We start from the raw sequence: 14,585 nt of genomic DNA, 5'->3' as shown, positions 1-14,585 counted from the left end.
TTTCGAAGATTGATAGGAAATACTTTAGATCTACAAGTACTTCCTATCAACGACCAAATCCTTATCTATAGATAAAATAGATAAGTATTATTGAAAACACTCAAAATCACACAAACTTTTCACATCACATCTATAATTAAATCTACGACCACATTCATTTTCAAACCTATCATGCAATAACTATATATATATACATGAAATGAAAATAATATCAACAAGTAAGAGTGGTAAGAGTGGCGCCAAATCTAGAATCAATTTACATAGAATATGGATGGGGCTCTATCCCATGTTAGATAGAGAGGAAGAAGCATGAATAAATTCAAAAAGGGAGAAAGAGTGTCTATAACAAAAGACAATTAATTTTTTTATTTCAATTAATTTTGTCAATCAATCTATCTAGGTAGTTGTGTGGACGGGCCTATGTCTCACATTATGGAAAGAGAACAAAGCATAACAAAATCCAAAAAGGGAGGAAGACTAGTCAATAGGGAAGCCAAAAGAAATATTTTTTTCAATTGATTTTCTCATTCAAGTCATTAATTCCAAAATATAAGGCATGACTCTCTTATTTATAAAAATAAAGCAACAATATAACACTAAGGGAATACAAGGTGTCATTTCCAGCAGATTTCTGATGGTTTTACTTCCATCAGTAAAACACAGGTTGGAAAATAATTTGCATAGGATTTTTTTTGTCAATGATTTTACCAACGGATTCTCGTCATTTTGTACTTGTGGGTCTTGATATGGATTCTGCATGTAATAATGATAGAATTCTAGCAAAAACATCCATTGGAATTACCAACAGATATTTTCGTCATAATTCAAACGGTATTTTAGTCACATCAATTTTTCGGCGATAAATCCGTCAGAAAACAGTAGCTCATACAATAAAAAAAACTCCACATTAATTCTCCTACAATAACCCACCAAAGAATATATCATTCATATAAATGAACTCAACTAGTAAAATAGATAAACATAGAGTCCACAAGAACATCATTCAAAATGCACTAAATGATAGTCAGGTAATTTAGTTTGAAAATCATAGTCAAAATACACCAGTTCTTGAATATTATAAAAAACCAACAAACATTCAGACTCTAATCCTCTTCCATCCCCTCACTCTCCTCGATTTGTGTAGGCTGCTTTTGACGAAATTGCCCCATGAATATGCACAACTCATCATGCATCTAACTCTGTTGCATTTACATATCATCTTGTAATTTTTGCATTTGCTCTAGTTCTACTATCAGGGCAGCCACCTTTTAGCTAGCTAAATCCTCCTAGCAGCTACATGAGAAGCTTGATGCGCAAGACGATTGTCACTCAAATGCATGGGCTTGAGACCCTAATCCATAAAATATGTACTTCAACATTCCACCAACTACCTATGACCATATATTGTTGTTCAAATAATATGTCAATCCTGCAGAGGATCACTCACCAGTTGCAGCCTGGATCTCTCGAAATCATGTATAGTCCTGAAATATATAAGATAAATATAACAATTATATCTATGTCACTAAAATATTCCTATTATTATTAAAATTATATCTAGGTATATTAGGCTCTTTAAAGTTTGACGTACTTTCCTGTTGATGCACGACTAGTATTGTTGTATTACTCTCAATAATTCCTATGGATTTGGTTTTTATAACTACGAGTCAATCTTGTTTATCTCGCACTTTATCTGAGTAGCTGAAAAAATATACTTGGCTTATATGGCTAGCTATGATAAATGGGTCATACTTTGCATATCTCCTATCTCACTTAACTTCTGTAATACCATATAGTGGGTGTACTTTTGTACCCTTATTTTTGCACTGGATCAAACCACTTACAATTAAAAAGATATAGGTTGTTCCCTTCACCCGGATATTAGAACCATAAGACCTCTTATAAAATCCCATAGTATTAGCTCTCATCATCTGTGTGACTATTCCCCCTAACGGAGATATCATAATTTTCTATCTTGCGACCTTCACACCAAGATTTAATATATAATCTGAAATCATTTACAACAAAAATTGGCCAACATTTGACTAATCGCATTGGCCCCCAAGCTCGATCCTTCAATCCTAGATTTGGAATTATATTAGTGTGATTGTGAACTTAAATAGCACATTAAATATCTACATGATTTTAGCCCATCTGCTAAGCTTACTTTAAATTTTAAAGGCTAGTGATTTTAGCCTCAAAGTAAATTTAAAAACTATAAAACTCATCCAAATCAAATTTGTTTTGAATATCCGGGCCCAAAATTTCAGCATTTATTTCAAACTTGGCTATAAAACAAACTCCAAGGAACCACCATTATAGATCGCCAGGCTTGCAAGCTTATCATTCAGTTTTCCAACGCCATAGAATACAATTTTAGTCTCCTTAATACATGTGTTTAACTTAATTTACTCAAAATTTTAAAGGCAAAAACTCATTAATTTCTAGCGGCGGGTGAGTCATTTATTGCAATCAATAACCTCCTCCTAATGCATAAAACAGCAATCCATGCAAGTTAATATTCTAATTGGTTGTTGATTGTTCTGAAGTTTTAAATGTTTCATACTTAGTGAAGATAAATACAAAGATCAACATTGGGATTAAATGATTAATGGCTTCCTAATCTACATATACCAAAAATAAGATCCTAAGTGTTAGTGATTCTCTCTGAACGAAGCATGTGAATAGCAACATACCCGAGTGATCAATGAAACACGTGAAATGGGAGAAACGGCAACAAGGAGCAAATGTCTGTCGTTGCTTCCACACCAACAGGGCATGTCGTCTAATGTTCTTGACTTCCGATATAAGAGTGCACGTCGTTGAGCTATGCTGACTTCCGATTGCACCCGAAACATCATAGAGCTTTTAGCGATCATTCGAAACTCCACCTTACGTGCGGTGCAGCGGGCGAAGTCGAAGAGTAGGAACAAAAGGAACGAAACGAATGAGGCATAGAAATAATGCATTCACTCAATATTAGGTTTTAAGTTTTTAAATAATGTATTCAATCTTTTTTTGCTGGCGAACGCCTCGCTGAAGTGAGGCGAGGCACGCCTCTGTTGATTTGGGGTGTACACCTCACAGAGCAGGGTTGAAGCATCCACCTTGACACTTTGCGGGGTCAAAGTGCGTTGAGGCGCGCCTCTATTTGAGCAATTTTAAACCATGCATTAACTCACTAATCGTTCAACCCCAATAAATCACCATTAATTCCAAGCAAACCTACTTCTCCATTACCATCCAATCTTACCAATTCTAAAATCTTTAACCTAATCAAATTCAATCCAATACACCAAATTCAATTGATCAACCAAACTCAAATAGTACAATCCACAATAATGAACTATAATTGTGAAGAAAGGGACTCATATTCAATCAAGCGGTACATCAAATAAATATAGTAATATGCACAAAGACATTCAAGTTTCTAGAGATATTTTTCTATAGATTTGCTAGTGATCTTGACAATCTACTACAAGGTTAGTGACGTTAGTCTACTGGTACTTTTATTAATGGTGATATTCTTCCATTCTTTTCTCTTCTTTGTCACATTGAATTTCCCATTTAAAATCCATTCTTAGTGACGTTTTTTTCATTTATCTCGTTTTCAAGATGGAAGCGGCTAGTTTGTAGTACAATTGCCACCTTAAAGTCTTCCCCGACCATATCACAACTCATTGAAGTAGAGTTCTTTACCATCAGGAAAAGTTAATGCAAATGCAAGTCCTAGTTCTGAGATTGCAGTTCTTAACCTTTTAAGTTAATTATTAATGATTTAAATAGAATTTCTTTTTTTAGGACTAGATTTACAATTTCATATTTGGCTAGAGAAAAATTTTCTATTTTTTTACTAAAGCCTATAGAGTCTGCACTTTAGGCGGTGAAAGTAGATAATGAAATACCAATACCTTTTACTTTGCCATTCTTCCTCATTGACATTCCTCCATTCTCCTGACTTTAGGCTTCTTTATCATGTTTGTTCTCTCTCCTCTTGTCTCCTTTTCTTTGAGAAATTCATTCACGTAATCATCTAACCTCTTATTCCCTTGATCTCCCTTAATATCATATTCTTCCCTTCTCTCAAAAATAAAACATAATCAAATAGATATCCATAACAATGTCATTTCTGCTTTCTCGCTCTATTCAAATGTACTCTTAAAAGAACCAAACGGATAAAGGAGAAAATTTTTTATTCAAATACAAATATAACCAAAAGAATATACAACATAGCAAAGAAAGTTCACAAATTTCTAAAAGTATAGAAAAAAAGAATCGAAGGACCTGGAAGAAACAGTCATATGAAAGGATATAAAATCTATGCAAAGTTATTTTAAAAAGGCAAACTTTAAGTCTCAATTTTCAAAGAGAGAGCATTCTAAATATAAATCTCAATTTTCTATAAGCACAAAAGCATACTTAAACATGTAAACAATATCGACCTTATGATTGTTGATTTTTTATTAATATCAGATCTAGCTCCAACATTTGAGGAAGATGGAACACTGCATACCCCATCTTCCTTCTTTTGCAGAGCCTTACCACGATTGACTCCAAAACCTGATGAGAAAAAGGGAAATTCATTAAGACGAAAGATATACTAGAAAAAGATATCTCCACATACCATTTAAACTGCTCTGAGTGAAACTAGGTCGTGGCCCACAGTCAGAACTACCGAGAACTCCCTGACTGAAAGTATTATTATTTGTTCGAGTCCTAGATTCAGAGAGTTCTTTTACCTAGACAGAAAACAATTACTAAAGTAATTAATAAGTATTGATCAATTTTTATCTAAGTAAAAAAGACATGTCCAAAAACAATAAACAGAAGGATATTTTAAAAATAATTTGCTAGAGGGTGACAAAATGATAGTTGTAAATGCATATAGGAAGGCAGAAAGAACAGTAAAGAAATTTATAGGAAACCAAAATAATCATATTCATAGAGAAAAAATAGCCAAATATAAGGATAATGCTAAACGTGCTCTCAAAGAAAAATAAAGTTAAAGAAATGTTAAAAGAAGTTTATCTCTTAATATTTGCATGTTCAAGTTCAGCCCTTTTATAGTAGGACATGAAAGCAAAAAATGCAACTATAGACTAACCTCCTTCTTCTTGTCACGTTTGCTCTTCACTTCATGAAATGAATCTGCAAAGAAGCATTGCTTTAAATAGATAATAGAACACGATGTAAAAAGTTTCGAAGGTCATCAAACCATTCCACAATGATGAAAATATTATGAATGCACTAGCATTTTAAAAGGCATTTTCGGAGCTTATTTGGGCTCAACTTGGGACAACGCAATGTAGAGGTGGCATTCGTCCCATGTCCCTGTGGGCCAAGACATTGCCCAAGGCTACTTTTTAAACCTATTAGCAAGGCAAAAGCCCCATGAGATAACATAATTTATATTACAGAATTACTAAGTTCTGATCTATTATAAATATATTCTCCATCTATTTAAATAAAATATAAATGACACTATCAAACTAACTCTTGTCCAACAAACCAACTGAAATAACAAAGGCTTAAGCCTGGCTCTCCAGCTCCTTTGCATTCCATCTATATACAATATCCACTTGCTTCATAAGAGAACCTCTTGCTGCTTTTCATTTTCCTTGCTCACTTTCCACATCATCTTCATTGAAACCCTACATTGATTCATCTAGTCTTGTTTCATTTTAACATCTCATTTTGTTTGATTTTATTAGTTTATATCACTTAATATAAGTTAGACTATAGATCATATGAAAATCAACTTTGAATTTTGAAATTATAAATCATATGGAAATCAACTTTGAATTTTGAAATTTATTTAGTTATTTTTTTAACTTTTTTTAATAATATTTATAACTATGAAATATTAAATTAAATTCATAAGGCTTTGTTAACAAGCTATCACACTCAAGAGGGGGGGGGGTGAAATAATAACATTTCATTTCAGCATATCATTTCATTTCAGCATATTCAATTAAATATTTTAATGTTTCTCTTGAATCATTGATTTGGCCTTATATATATATATATATATTCTAAAATAGATTTTAATATTTAAAATATTCACTATATGGTGACTCCTTTTTATTTTATAATATGAAAAAAAAAATAGAATACAGTACTAATTGTCAAGCCCAAATTTTAGATTTGGTGATGAGCATCTTAGCTCACCTTGCATGGGTAAATTCTACACTCCATCCAATTACTTGATCTGCTTTAAACATTTCACAGATTTAAATGTCTCAACATGACTTGACGAAAACCAGGTTCAAGTATAAATGAAGATTGATAACGAACATTGATTTGAAAATTTTAAAACAATGGCCTTACTCACTCAATGGCATAAAATGCTAACATACCCAATCTACATGCCTACTCACAAATTCCTTACACTCTTTCCAATGTTTCTCTCCTCATTTCTTTCCTCTTCTCATACTCCGTGAGCACTAAATTGACATAGTAAGAAAAGAATCTTAATACTGACACCATATAATCGACTTCCCACTGTATCCAACCTTGTGACTATGTGCTAAATACTATTAGAAAACACATGCCCCGATGCCTCTTCTCCACCAACTCCTCTATAGCAGACATTTATTAAAATGATGTCATTTAAGCCAACCATTAAAAAGGCGTTCAAGGCGGACGCCTCGAGGCGGATGTCGAATTGAGGTTTAAGCCTCGAACGCCTGGGCGAGGCTTACGCCTTTTTCCACGGAGGCGTACGCCTCAAGTCGTGAGGCTCCGAGGCGCATCGAGGGAGCGCATGGATTCATTTTGTCTTTTTTATTCACCTCGTGCGTTTGTGTTCGCTTATTAGACTTAGGGCTTCTGCTTCGAAGCACTTTTTGTCGTTCCATTCTCTCTCGTTCATTCTCTCTCACTCTCTCATGCTTCCGCCGACTTCAACAACCAAGCCAAGTTTGGTCGATCATTTCTTCATGTGCACTACTTCAAGCGACTTCGATAGGTAAGTTTGGTTGAGTTCAAAGCAAGGTTACGTTCCTTCCTTCGTGTACACTGCTACCACCGACATCTCTCTTCCCCCATTGTTTTCATCTTCTTCGCCTGATTTTCTTCCCATTTTAGTCGGTGCTTCATCTTCATCTTCGGCTTCGACTTCAATGTGCTTCATCTTCGACCTCTATCTTACGTGCCTCTCTAACTTGATACCCGCCAAGGTAACAATTTATTTGCATGCAACTTGGAGTTGGGTATATTGCTGTTGGCAATTACCTTCTTTGATTTGGCTTTGCTACAGTAGTAAGAATCATGATTCAAGGACTATAGCATATGCCTTATGGTAGCTATGTTTGGATCCTATGTTTTCCATTATGCCACATTATTGTTTTCCTATTGTGGTTGTATTCATATCCTTTGTCTTCCTTCTTTGGAAGGTGCTGCTAATTTAATTATAAGGTGCTGCTAATTTAATTATATTTTCTCTTCTACTCGGTTATATAGATTGAAATTGTGCTTTATCTTTCTTTTTGGCATGTGTCTTTGATTTAATTTGGATTTTCTCTTCTAATTATCTACTAATTTGTTATTTTTTGTCATTATTCATAATTTTAAATTACCTTATTTTTATCATTTTGAGGCTTACGCCTCGCTTAGAAAAAACACCTAGATTCTCGATTTCGCCTTTTAAAACCATGATTTAAACTAATCAAAATTCCATGCTCATTATAATATTTTCCTTATCCAAGCAACACTTTGCAACAAAAGAGACTGCTTCACCCTCTTCTCCTATCACTTCCCTATCTCATCTTCTCATGCACAAAAATTCACTTCGTCATATCATATTCTCATCCAAAGCCACCACAGCCCAATGAACAACCACTGCTATTGTTATTGTTCACAATTGTTGTTGTCATAATCTATCTTCGTCTCCTCCCTTGCCTTTCCAGCTTAGATCCTCCATATCAAAATAGATCCTAATTTGGTCCAAGCATTGACTTGGTTAAAATAGAATTAAGACATGGTCAGAATAAACCAAAATAAGATATTAATCATTCTTTTGAGAGAAATGCTCAAAATGATATATTCAAAATTTTCCATAATTGTCATTTCCAGTACAACTCAAGTTAGTCAAGTGGTACCATCCTTCTACTTTAAAATAGAAGGCATCAACTTAGCATTCACCAATAAACAATGATTTGAATCAGCCATAGTTTATTTACGAGTTCCCAAAGCAAGTTGTACTGGTTTGATAGTGAGTTTGCATGTTCAAATTTGTATGGAAGGACTCATTTTCAGCTTTTCCTTCATCCCCTACTCATACTTCTTAAAAAACAAAATAAAGAAAATTTTAAACCCTCCTCATAGCTAGCAACTTCAATCACTGAATCAAGATGAATTTGATAAGACTAGGTTTTTAACAATGTGAGTGCAAAGACTTTCTTGCAAATGGAATGGACGTGTAAGTCCACTCATAAGCAAGAAGACCAAGGAGATGAGCAATTCACATATAAGTTCAAATGACTGACAATATAGTGTCGTGGTTAGCTAAACGTTAGAAAAAAAAAATTGATGCAAAAAAACCTCAGTAAATGGTGAGGCCACTTTGTGAAAAATTTAAAAATACTTTAAAAAAGAGGTTTGGATAGCTTCAAAACGTTGTGAGAGCTCCTAGGTGCATAGATGGTTTAATATGCTCATAAGAACCTGAATCATACATTTGCATCGACCACGACACATTAGCATGGCATATTACATTTTAAATTTAAGTAGAAGACAACACTCTCCTCAAGAGTAAAGATACAATAATTATACATACACTTAGGTTCGTACTGATTAGGGGAGAGCCCCATGACTCATTTCCTCTCTAGTATCCATACACCCATCATTGGTGTATAGACAGCTATCTGTCAAGCACATATTATAGTTTAGACCATGACTATGACACAATGGAGCAGTAACAGACTACACTATGCAGGCAAAAGAGTGCAAATTGAGTGCACAGAGCTGAAGTGCTCAATAACAATAATAGACATTACCAAGTGATAACGCCCGGCATGAAGTATCATAATCAACTAAGAGTTTAGAAGAGTAAGGAAAGTAATCTTTCCGTCCAGCTAGTGAACACCTTTCAGGAAAAACGAGCTCGAAAGAACAAGACTTAGGCACACCTAAAAACAAGTCCTTTCTCACTAATTCGGAACCGGAACACTACCAAAAAACACAAAGGGGCCATCTGGTTGCATCTCGGATTTAGGGGTTAAAGGCGTAGACCCCTTTATTCCCTTGATACAATCAAGCAGAACTTTAGTCCACCACGCCACACCATCCCAATACAACCGCGAAAGCAACCAACTCACTGCAAACGCCCCTTCTCCCCTAACTTTCATTTCCCTAGGGTTTCCACGAATGCAACAGATACTGAAAAACAGATGCACAAGGAGACAGAGGCGAAGAAAGGAAAGATGTAGAGGGAACCAGGCCGCACCTTGGGAAAGGAGGCGTTGTACGGCCTCGCTAGGGTCCATCCCGCACTCCTTGAGCGTGAAATAGATCTCTTGGTCAGGGAGATTCACGATCTCCTTGAGACTTTGCACCATCTTCCTCGCCCCTGAAGGGATCCCAGGCGCCGCAATAACACCATTCCCACTGCTACCTCCGCCGCCGCCCATTATGTTATTTGTGACTGCGGGTGATCTCTCAATCCTCTATAGCTCAACCCACTCACCGCGTTTCACAGAAGAACTGGAGAGGAAGGAGCTAAAAAAAAAGAGCCGGTAGCTGTTCACAAGACGGCGATATGCGAATCGATGCTATCCGCCACGTCCAAAACACGCCGATTCTCGCTGCCCGTTCTTTTTGATGGAAAAGTCATTGTTTCCATCCAAGCCGCAACACGCTCGCCTTTTTTTTTTTCCGCAACAACATTGATTTGATTCAAAAAAAAAACGCCAAAACAATCCTGATGTGGATCTAAATTTGAATTTGTACATGAAAATAAGATGTTGAGACACATTTCAAGAATATTTTGTTAGGGCATTAATAGTATATTATGCATTTTTTCTTTAAATAGTATATTATGGTACTACCATTAAAATAGGCAAGTTAGGGTGTTCCCTGGAAGTGACGTGTTTTATGACCTGAATACAGTGAAAAGTGTGCAAGGTCATTGCATCGACATATGGATACAATATTAATTAGGCAACGATTTTCACATTATAGACCGATGTGGGCAAAGAAGTTAGTCCATTAAACTAAAATTATGTTAGGATCGTCGAATGTATGTTCCCTTATAAGGAAATTAATAAAATTAATTGATACTATGATTCATAGGATTATAAATATTTTGTGCATTTAAGAAACTAAATGGGTTAGAGAGAAGGCTAAGGAGATTGATAGTTTAGGTTTTAACTTTTGTATTCTGGTATGAGTCAAACTAGAAATAGTATAAGTGTTATTATAGATAAGAGTTCAAAAGATAAAAATGTGAAAATTGGTAGAATTAGAATATAATTATAGCTTTGAAGATTATTATTGATGAAAAGATTATTAATATTATAAGATTTTATACTTCTAAAGTATGTTTGGATATGTACTCAAAATTAAAATTTTGAAATGACTTAGAAGAATTAATGCAAAAGATATCTTTTGAAAAAAAGAGTTTTTATTGTGGGAGATTTAAATGGAATTTTTGGTAGAGAGGTAGAGGATTTTAAAAGCATTCATGGTGGCTATGAATTTGGAACGACTAATGAATGTGGTAAGACTGCATTAGATTTTACTCTAGCTTATGATTTTATTATTGTTAATATCTTATTTAAAAAAAGATATAAGAATCTTCATGCCCTAAGATCTAATTAAAGAATTATTCTATTTCATTAATATTAATGATACGAAGCCATCTAAAATCCTTAAATTATAGTAAATATAAATATTTTCATTTCATTCATCTTATTAAAAGAAAATTGGACAATAATATAGGTATATTTCTTATCTCACATGAATTTGCAAGCATAAAATCACTGAATTGTCAAAAGATTACACTTATATAAAAAAAGAACTATGACTTGTACTTGAACATTTATCAATTGGGCCTACTCGATTGATGCCTTATCCTTTCCTGAACTGACTTGTAAATAACATGGGTGAGCAAAATTTGCTCAGTAGGCTCTTTTTTGAAAACCCACTTTATTCCAACAACACAATGGTCCTTAGGTCTCTTGACTAATTCTCATACATCATTTCTAACAAATTGGTTTAGCTCTTTTTATATTACTAGGATCCAAGATTCATTAGCTATGGCTTGATTTATGTTGGTGGGTTTTATCATAGAGATAAAGGTTGAATGACTAACCTCCTTCGTAGGTCCATGCCTAGTTCTAACACCTTCAGATGGGTCTCATAAAATAAGTTATTTAGGATGACTAGAAAAATATCTTCAATCTATAGGCAATTTTTCTTGAGGTTCTACTCTATCTCTTATAACAATAATTTATACCCCTTGAATGACCACCACTTCTTCTTCTTCAAGTTTAGGTTTAGATATCTTATATGATTCATCAAATATCACATGGGTAAACTCTTCCACTACCAAAATCTTCTTATTAAAGATTTTATAGTCCTTACCTATAGATGAGTAACCTAAGAAGACACCTTCATCAAACTTGGTATCAAATTTTTTTAGGGTGATTTTCCATTGATTAAGATGAAGCATCTACAGTTAAAGACATGTAAGTGAGAAAGATTGGGTATCCTACCCTAAAGAAGTTCATAGGGTGTCTAATTAAGCTTGGATCTAGCATTTACCCTACTTAACAGTATTCACTGCTTTGCCCAAAAATACCTAGGAAGTGAATACTTAGCTAGCATTTCCCTTGTAGCTTCCCTCAAGGTTATATTTTTCCTTTTAGCTATTCCATTATGCTGGCAGGTCCTTAGGGCAAAAAAATTATATTCTATTCCTATCTCTTGACAGAAGGATTCAAACTTGTCATTTTTGAACTCTTCACCTAATCACTATAGATTATTGAGATTTCACATCCAAATTTTCTTTAAATCCAAGTGGAGAATATTCTAAATTCCTTAGATGACTCACTCTTATGTGTTAGGAATTTAACCCAAGTAAATCTAGAGTAGTCATCCACTATTACAAATCCATATGTCTTCCCTCCTAAGTTGGCTATACTAATAGGTCCAAATAGATCAATGTGAAGGATTTCTAGTAGCCTAGAGGTGTTAATGTCTTTAATTAAATGAAATGAATATCTTATTTTTTTTCCTACTTGGCAGACATCACATAGGCAGTCCTTCATGAAGTCTAACTTAGGCATACCTCTAATTAGGTATTTCTGGGTGAAATTCTTAAGAGTCTTCATGCTCGCATGACATAGTCCCCTATACTATAGCCAAGATTTATCAATTATAGTTTTTAGGTATAATGAATTTGAATATTCAATGTAATTCAAGTCTAACATATAAACATTATTTATCCATTTTTTTTCTAACATAAGTTTTTCATTTAAACTAATCATGCATGTAATTTTGGCCTCCACACTAAGTGTGTCCTACAATTGATAGTGCATGTGTGGGTTATATGTCTTAACATGCCACAAGAGTAACACCTAACTCCACTAAATGGGTTTACTAACCTATGTAGGTCATGGTGCCGTCTCCTAGGATTAGGTGATGCATGTTGTGTTGAGGGGTTATACCATTGAGCTAATGTTGGTGATGGTTTATTATTCTCAAGTGTAATGATTTTTTCTCCTAAAAATTCATTTGCATTTTTATAGTTTTCCACTTCTAGTTTTAATGCATGCTCTTTACTATCTAATTGAAATACAATTTCATCAAATTCCTTAAATGTTTTTAGTTCAATATATATAAATTTTAAGGAATTATGTGCATTAGATAGGTCAATATGTTTCTTATTTATTGCATCAAACTAATCTAATAAAGTCATATGATAACTATCTAATGTAGAGTGCTCAGTAATTAAATTAGTATACTCTTTTTTACAAAATAGAAAATTCAGTATTAAGACTAGTATACATCTTCTTGAGCTTCCTATATGAATCATGATTTTTTTTAAATAATAAATAATTTTTCTTAAGAGAGTTGACATACCTCATATTGATCTGATTAATCAAGGTTTTTGTTAGCCATAAGACACAGGTTTGTTGCATCCTCCTCTACTTCTTTTTTTAATGATTCTAAGGCAGAGTCAGCCCAAAACAATTTTTTTGTGTCTTTTGCTTGCCCCTCTTATTATTTAGCTTCTTTTCACCCTTCTCCTTATTTGGGTGAGTCTTTAGGTTGGGAAAATCAGGTTAGAGGTGGCCTGGTTTTATGCACTCGAAGCAAATTATGTTAGTCAAAATTTTAGTAGTTTTATGGCTTTTACCTTTGCTCCATTTATTTTGATGATGCCTCTATTTTCTTTTTAGAAAGCTCTTGAATTGGTGCATCATCAAGGCTATTTCACCATCCTACTCCTCTGTAGAATTGTCATTATAAGAACCATTTATTTTTAGTGTTACAGTTCTCTCCTTCTTTTTCTCTCCTACACCACGTTGCCTTTGACTCTCTCCTTACTCATTGGCAATGAGTGACCTAAGAAAATTATCAATGAAATAAATATTTAAGTTTTTAGATTCAGTGATTATAGTTATTTTAGCATCATTAGAACTAGGTAAACAATATAGAATTTTATTAATTTTTTTAGAATTTAATAGTTCTCTACCTAGTGTATATAAGGATGTTACCATATGGGAGAACCTAGTGTACATTTTAGATACAATCTCACTATATTTCATGTGAAAGAGTTGATAGTCATGTAGTAGTATGTTTATCCTAGACTATTTAACTTCACTAGTTCCCTTATAGGTGATATATAACTTATCCAAAATCTCTTTCCTGGTAGTACGTGTAGAAATTCGTATATAGTCTTCAGATTTGAAAGCACAAAAGAAATAATTGAGATACTTAGCATTTAACTGTACGAGTTCTCTATCATCATTGCTCCATTCAATAAATAAATATCAATTTTGACACCATTAACTACATACGATGGAAGTGAATAGCCAGTTTGAAGTCAAATTGGATTTTTAAAAGATAAACATGCGTATTTTCTAAAAATTGAAAGAAATATTTTCAAACAGTAGTGGACAAGTTATAGAATAACCCTCTGCAATGTTATAATTACCAATATGAGACATTGATTGATTTTTTAAAAGTTTTCTAAAACCTTATTTTTGAAATCCATCTCTGATATCATTTAAAAGTTGTGAAGGTTGTTAAACCTTATGGAACTAGCCCGAGGCTTACCAAGATGAGGGTGAATTGGTGCTTTAAAAAGTTTTATTAACTTCAAAATAACAATAATAATATTTTTAAAAAACTTTTCAGTAATTGAAAATATCAAATCCTAACTGATTGCAAAAGCAAGAGATTTTATAAAAAATATTAAATTTTACTACCATGAAATTTTGATCTATATGATAGAGCAATAATCAGTATTTATCACAAATAGTTATTAACGTAAATGAAATGCAAGAATTGTAAAACTATAAAAAGGAAAAAATGCATCATATATTTTTATAGTAGTTCGGTCAACCTTGACTTACGTC

At 33.6% G+C, this 14,585-nt stretch overlaps 1 protein-coding gene across 2 annotated transcripts in view; it reads right to left on the bottom strand.

The window, feature by feature from the left end:
- The window catches only part of LOC110114878, a 30,150-nt gene extending 20,275 nt beyond the window's left edge, over positions 1–9,875 (bottom strand). The window contains exons 1-4 of one of the 2 annotated variants that reach the window (XM_020847904.2): positions 9,446–9,875; positions 5,105–5,148; positions 4,625–4,739; positions 4,443–4,560 (exon numbers count right to left, since the gene is read on the bottom strand). In XM_020847904.2, the coding sequence (XP_020703563.1) occupies positions 4,443–4,560; positions 4,625–4,739; positions 5,105–5,148; positions 9,446–9,629 (461 nt within the window). In that variant the 5' untranslated portion in view covers positions 9,630–9,875. The remainder of the gene's footprint in view (positions 1–4,442; positions 4,561–4,624; positions 4,740–5,104; positions 5,149–9,445) is intronic. The other variant, XM_020847903.2, reaches the window with a different exon arrangement.
- Between the last annotated feature and the right edge of the window lie 4,710 nt (positions 9,876–14,585).

The sequence above is a fragment of the Dendrobium catenatum genome, unplaced genomic scaffold (genome assembly GCF_001605985.2).
Source record: "Dendrobium catenatum unplaced genomic scaffold, ASM160598v2 fragScaff_scaffold_133, whole genome shotgun sequence".
NCBI classification, from domain to species: domain Eukaryota; kingdom Viridiplantae; phylum Streptophyta; class Magnoliopsida; order Asparagales; family Orchidaceae; genus Dendrobium; species Dendrobium catenatum.
The sequence above is the reverse complement of the archived record's forward strand: the minus strand, read 5'-3'. Positions and strand labels throughout refer to the sequence as shown.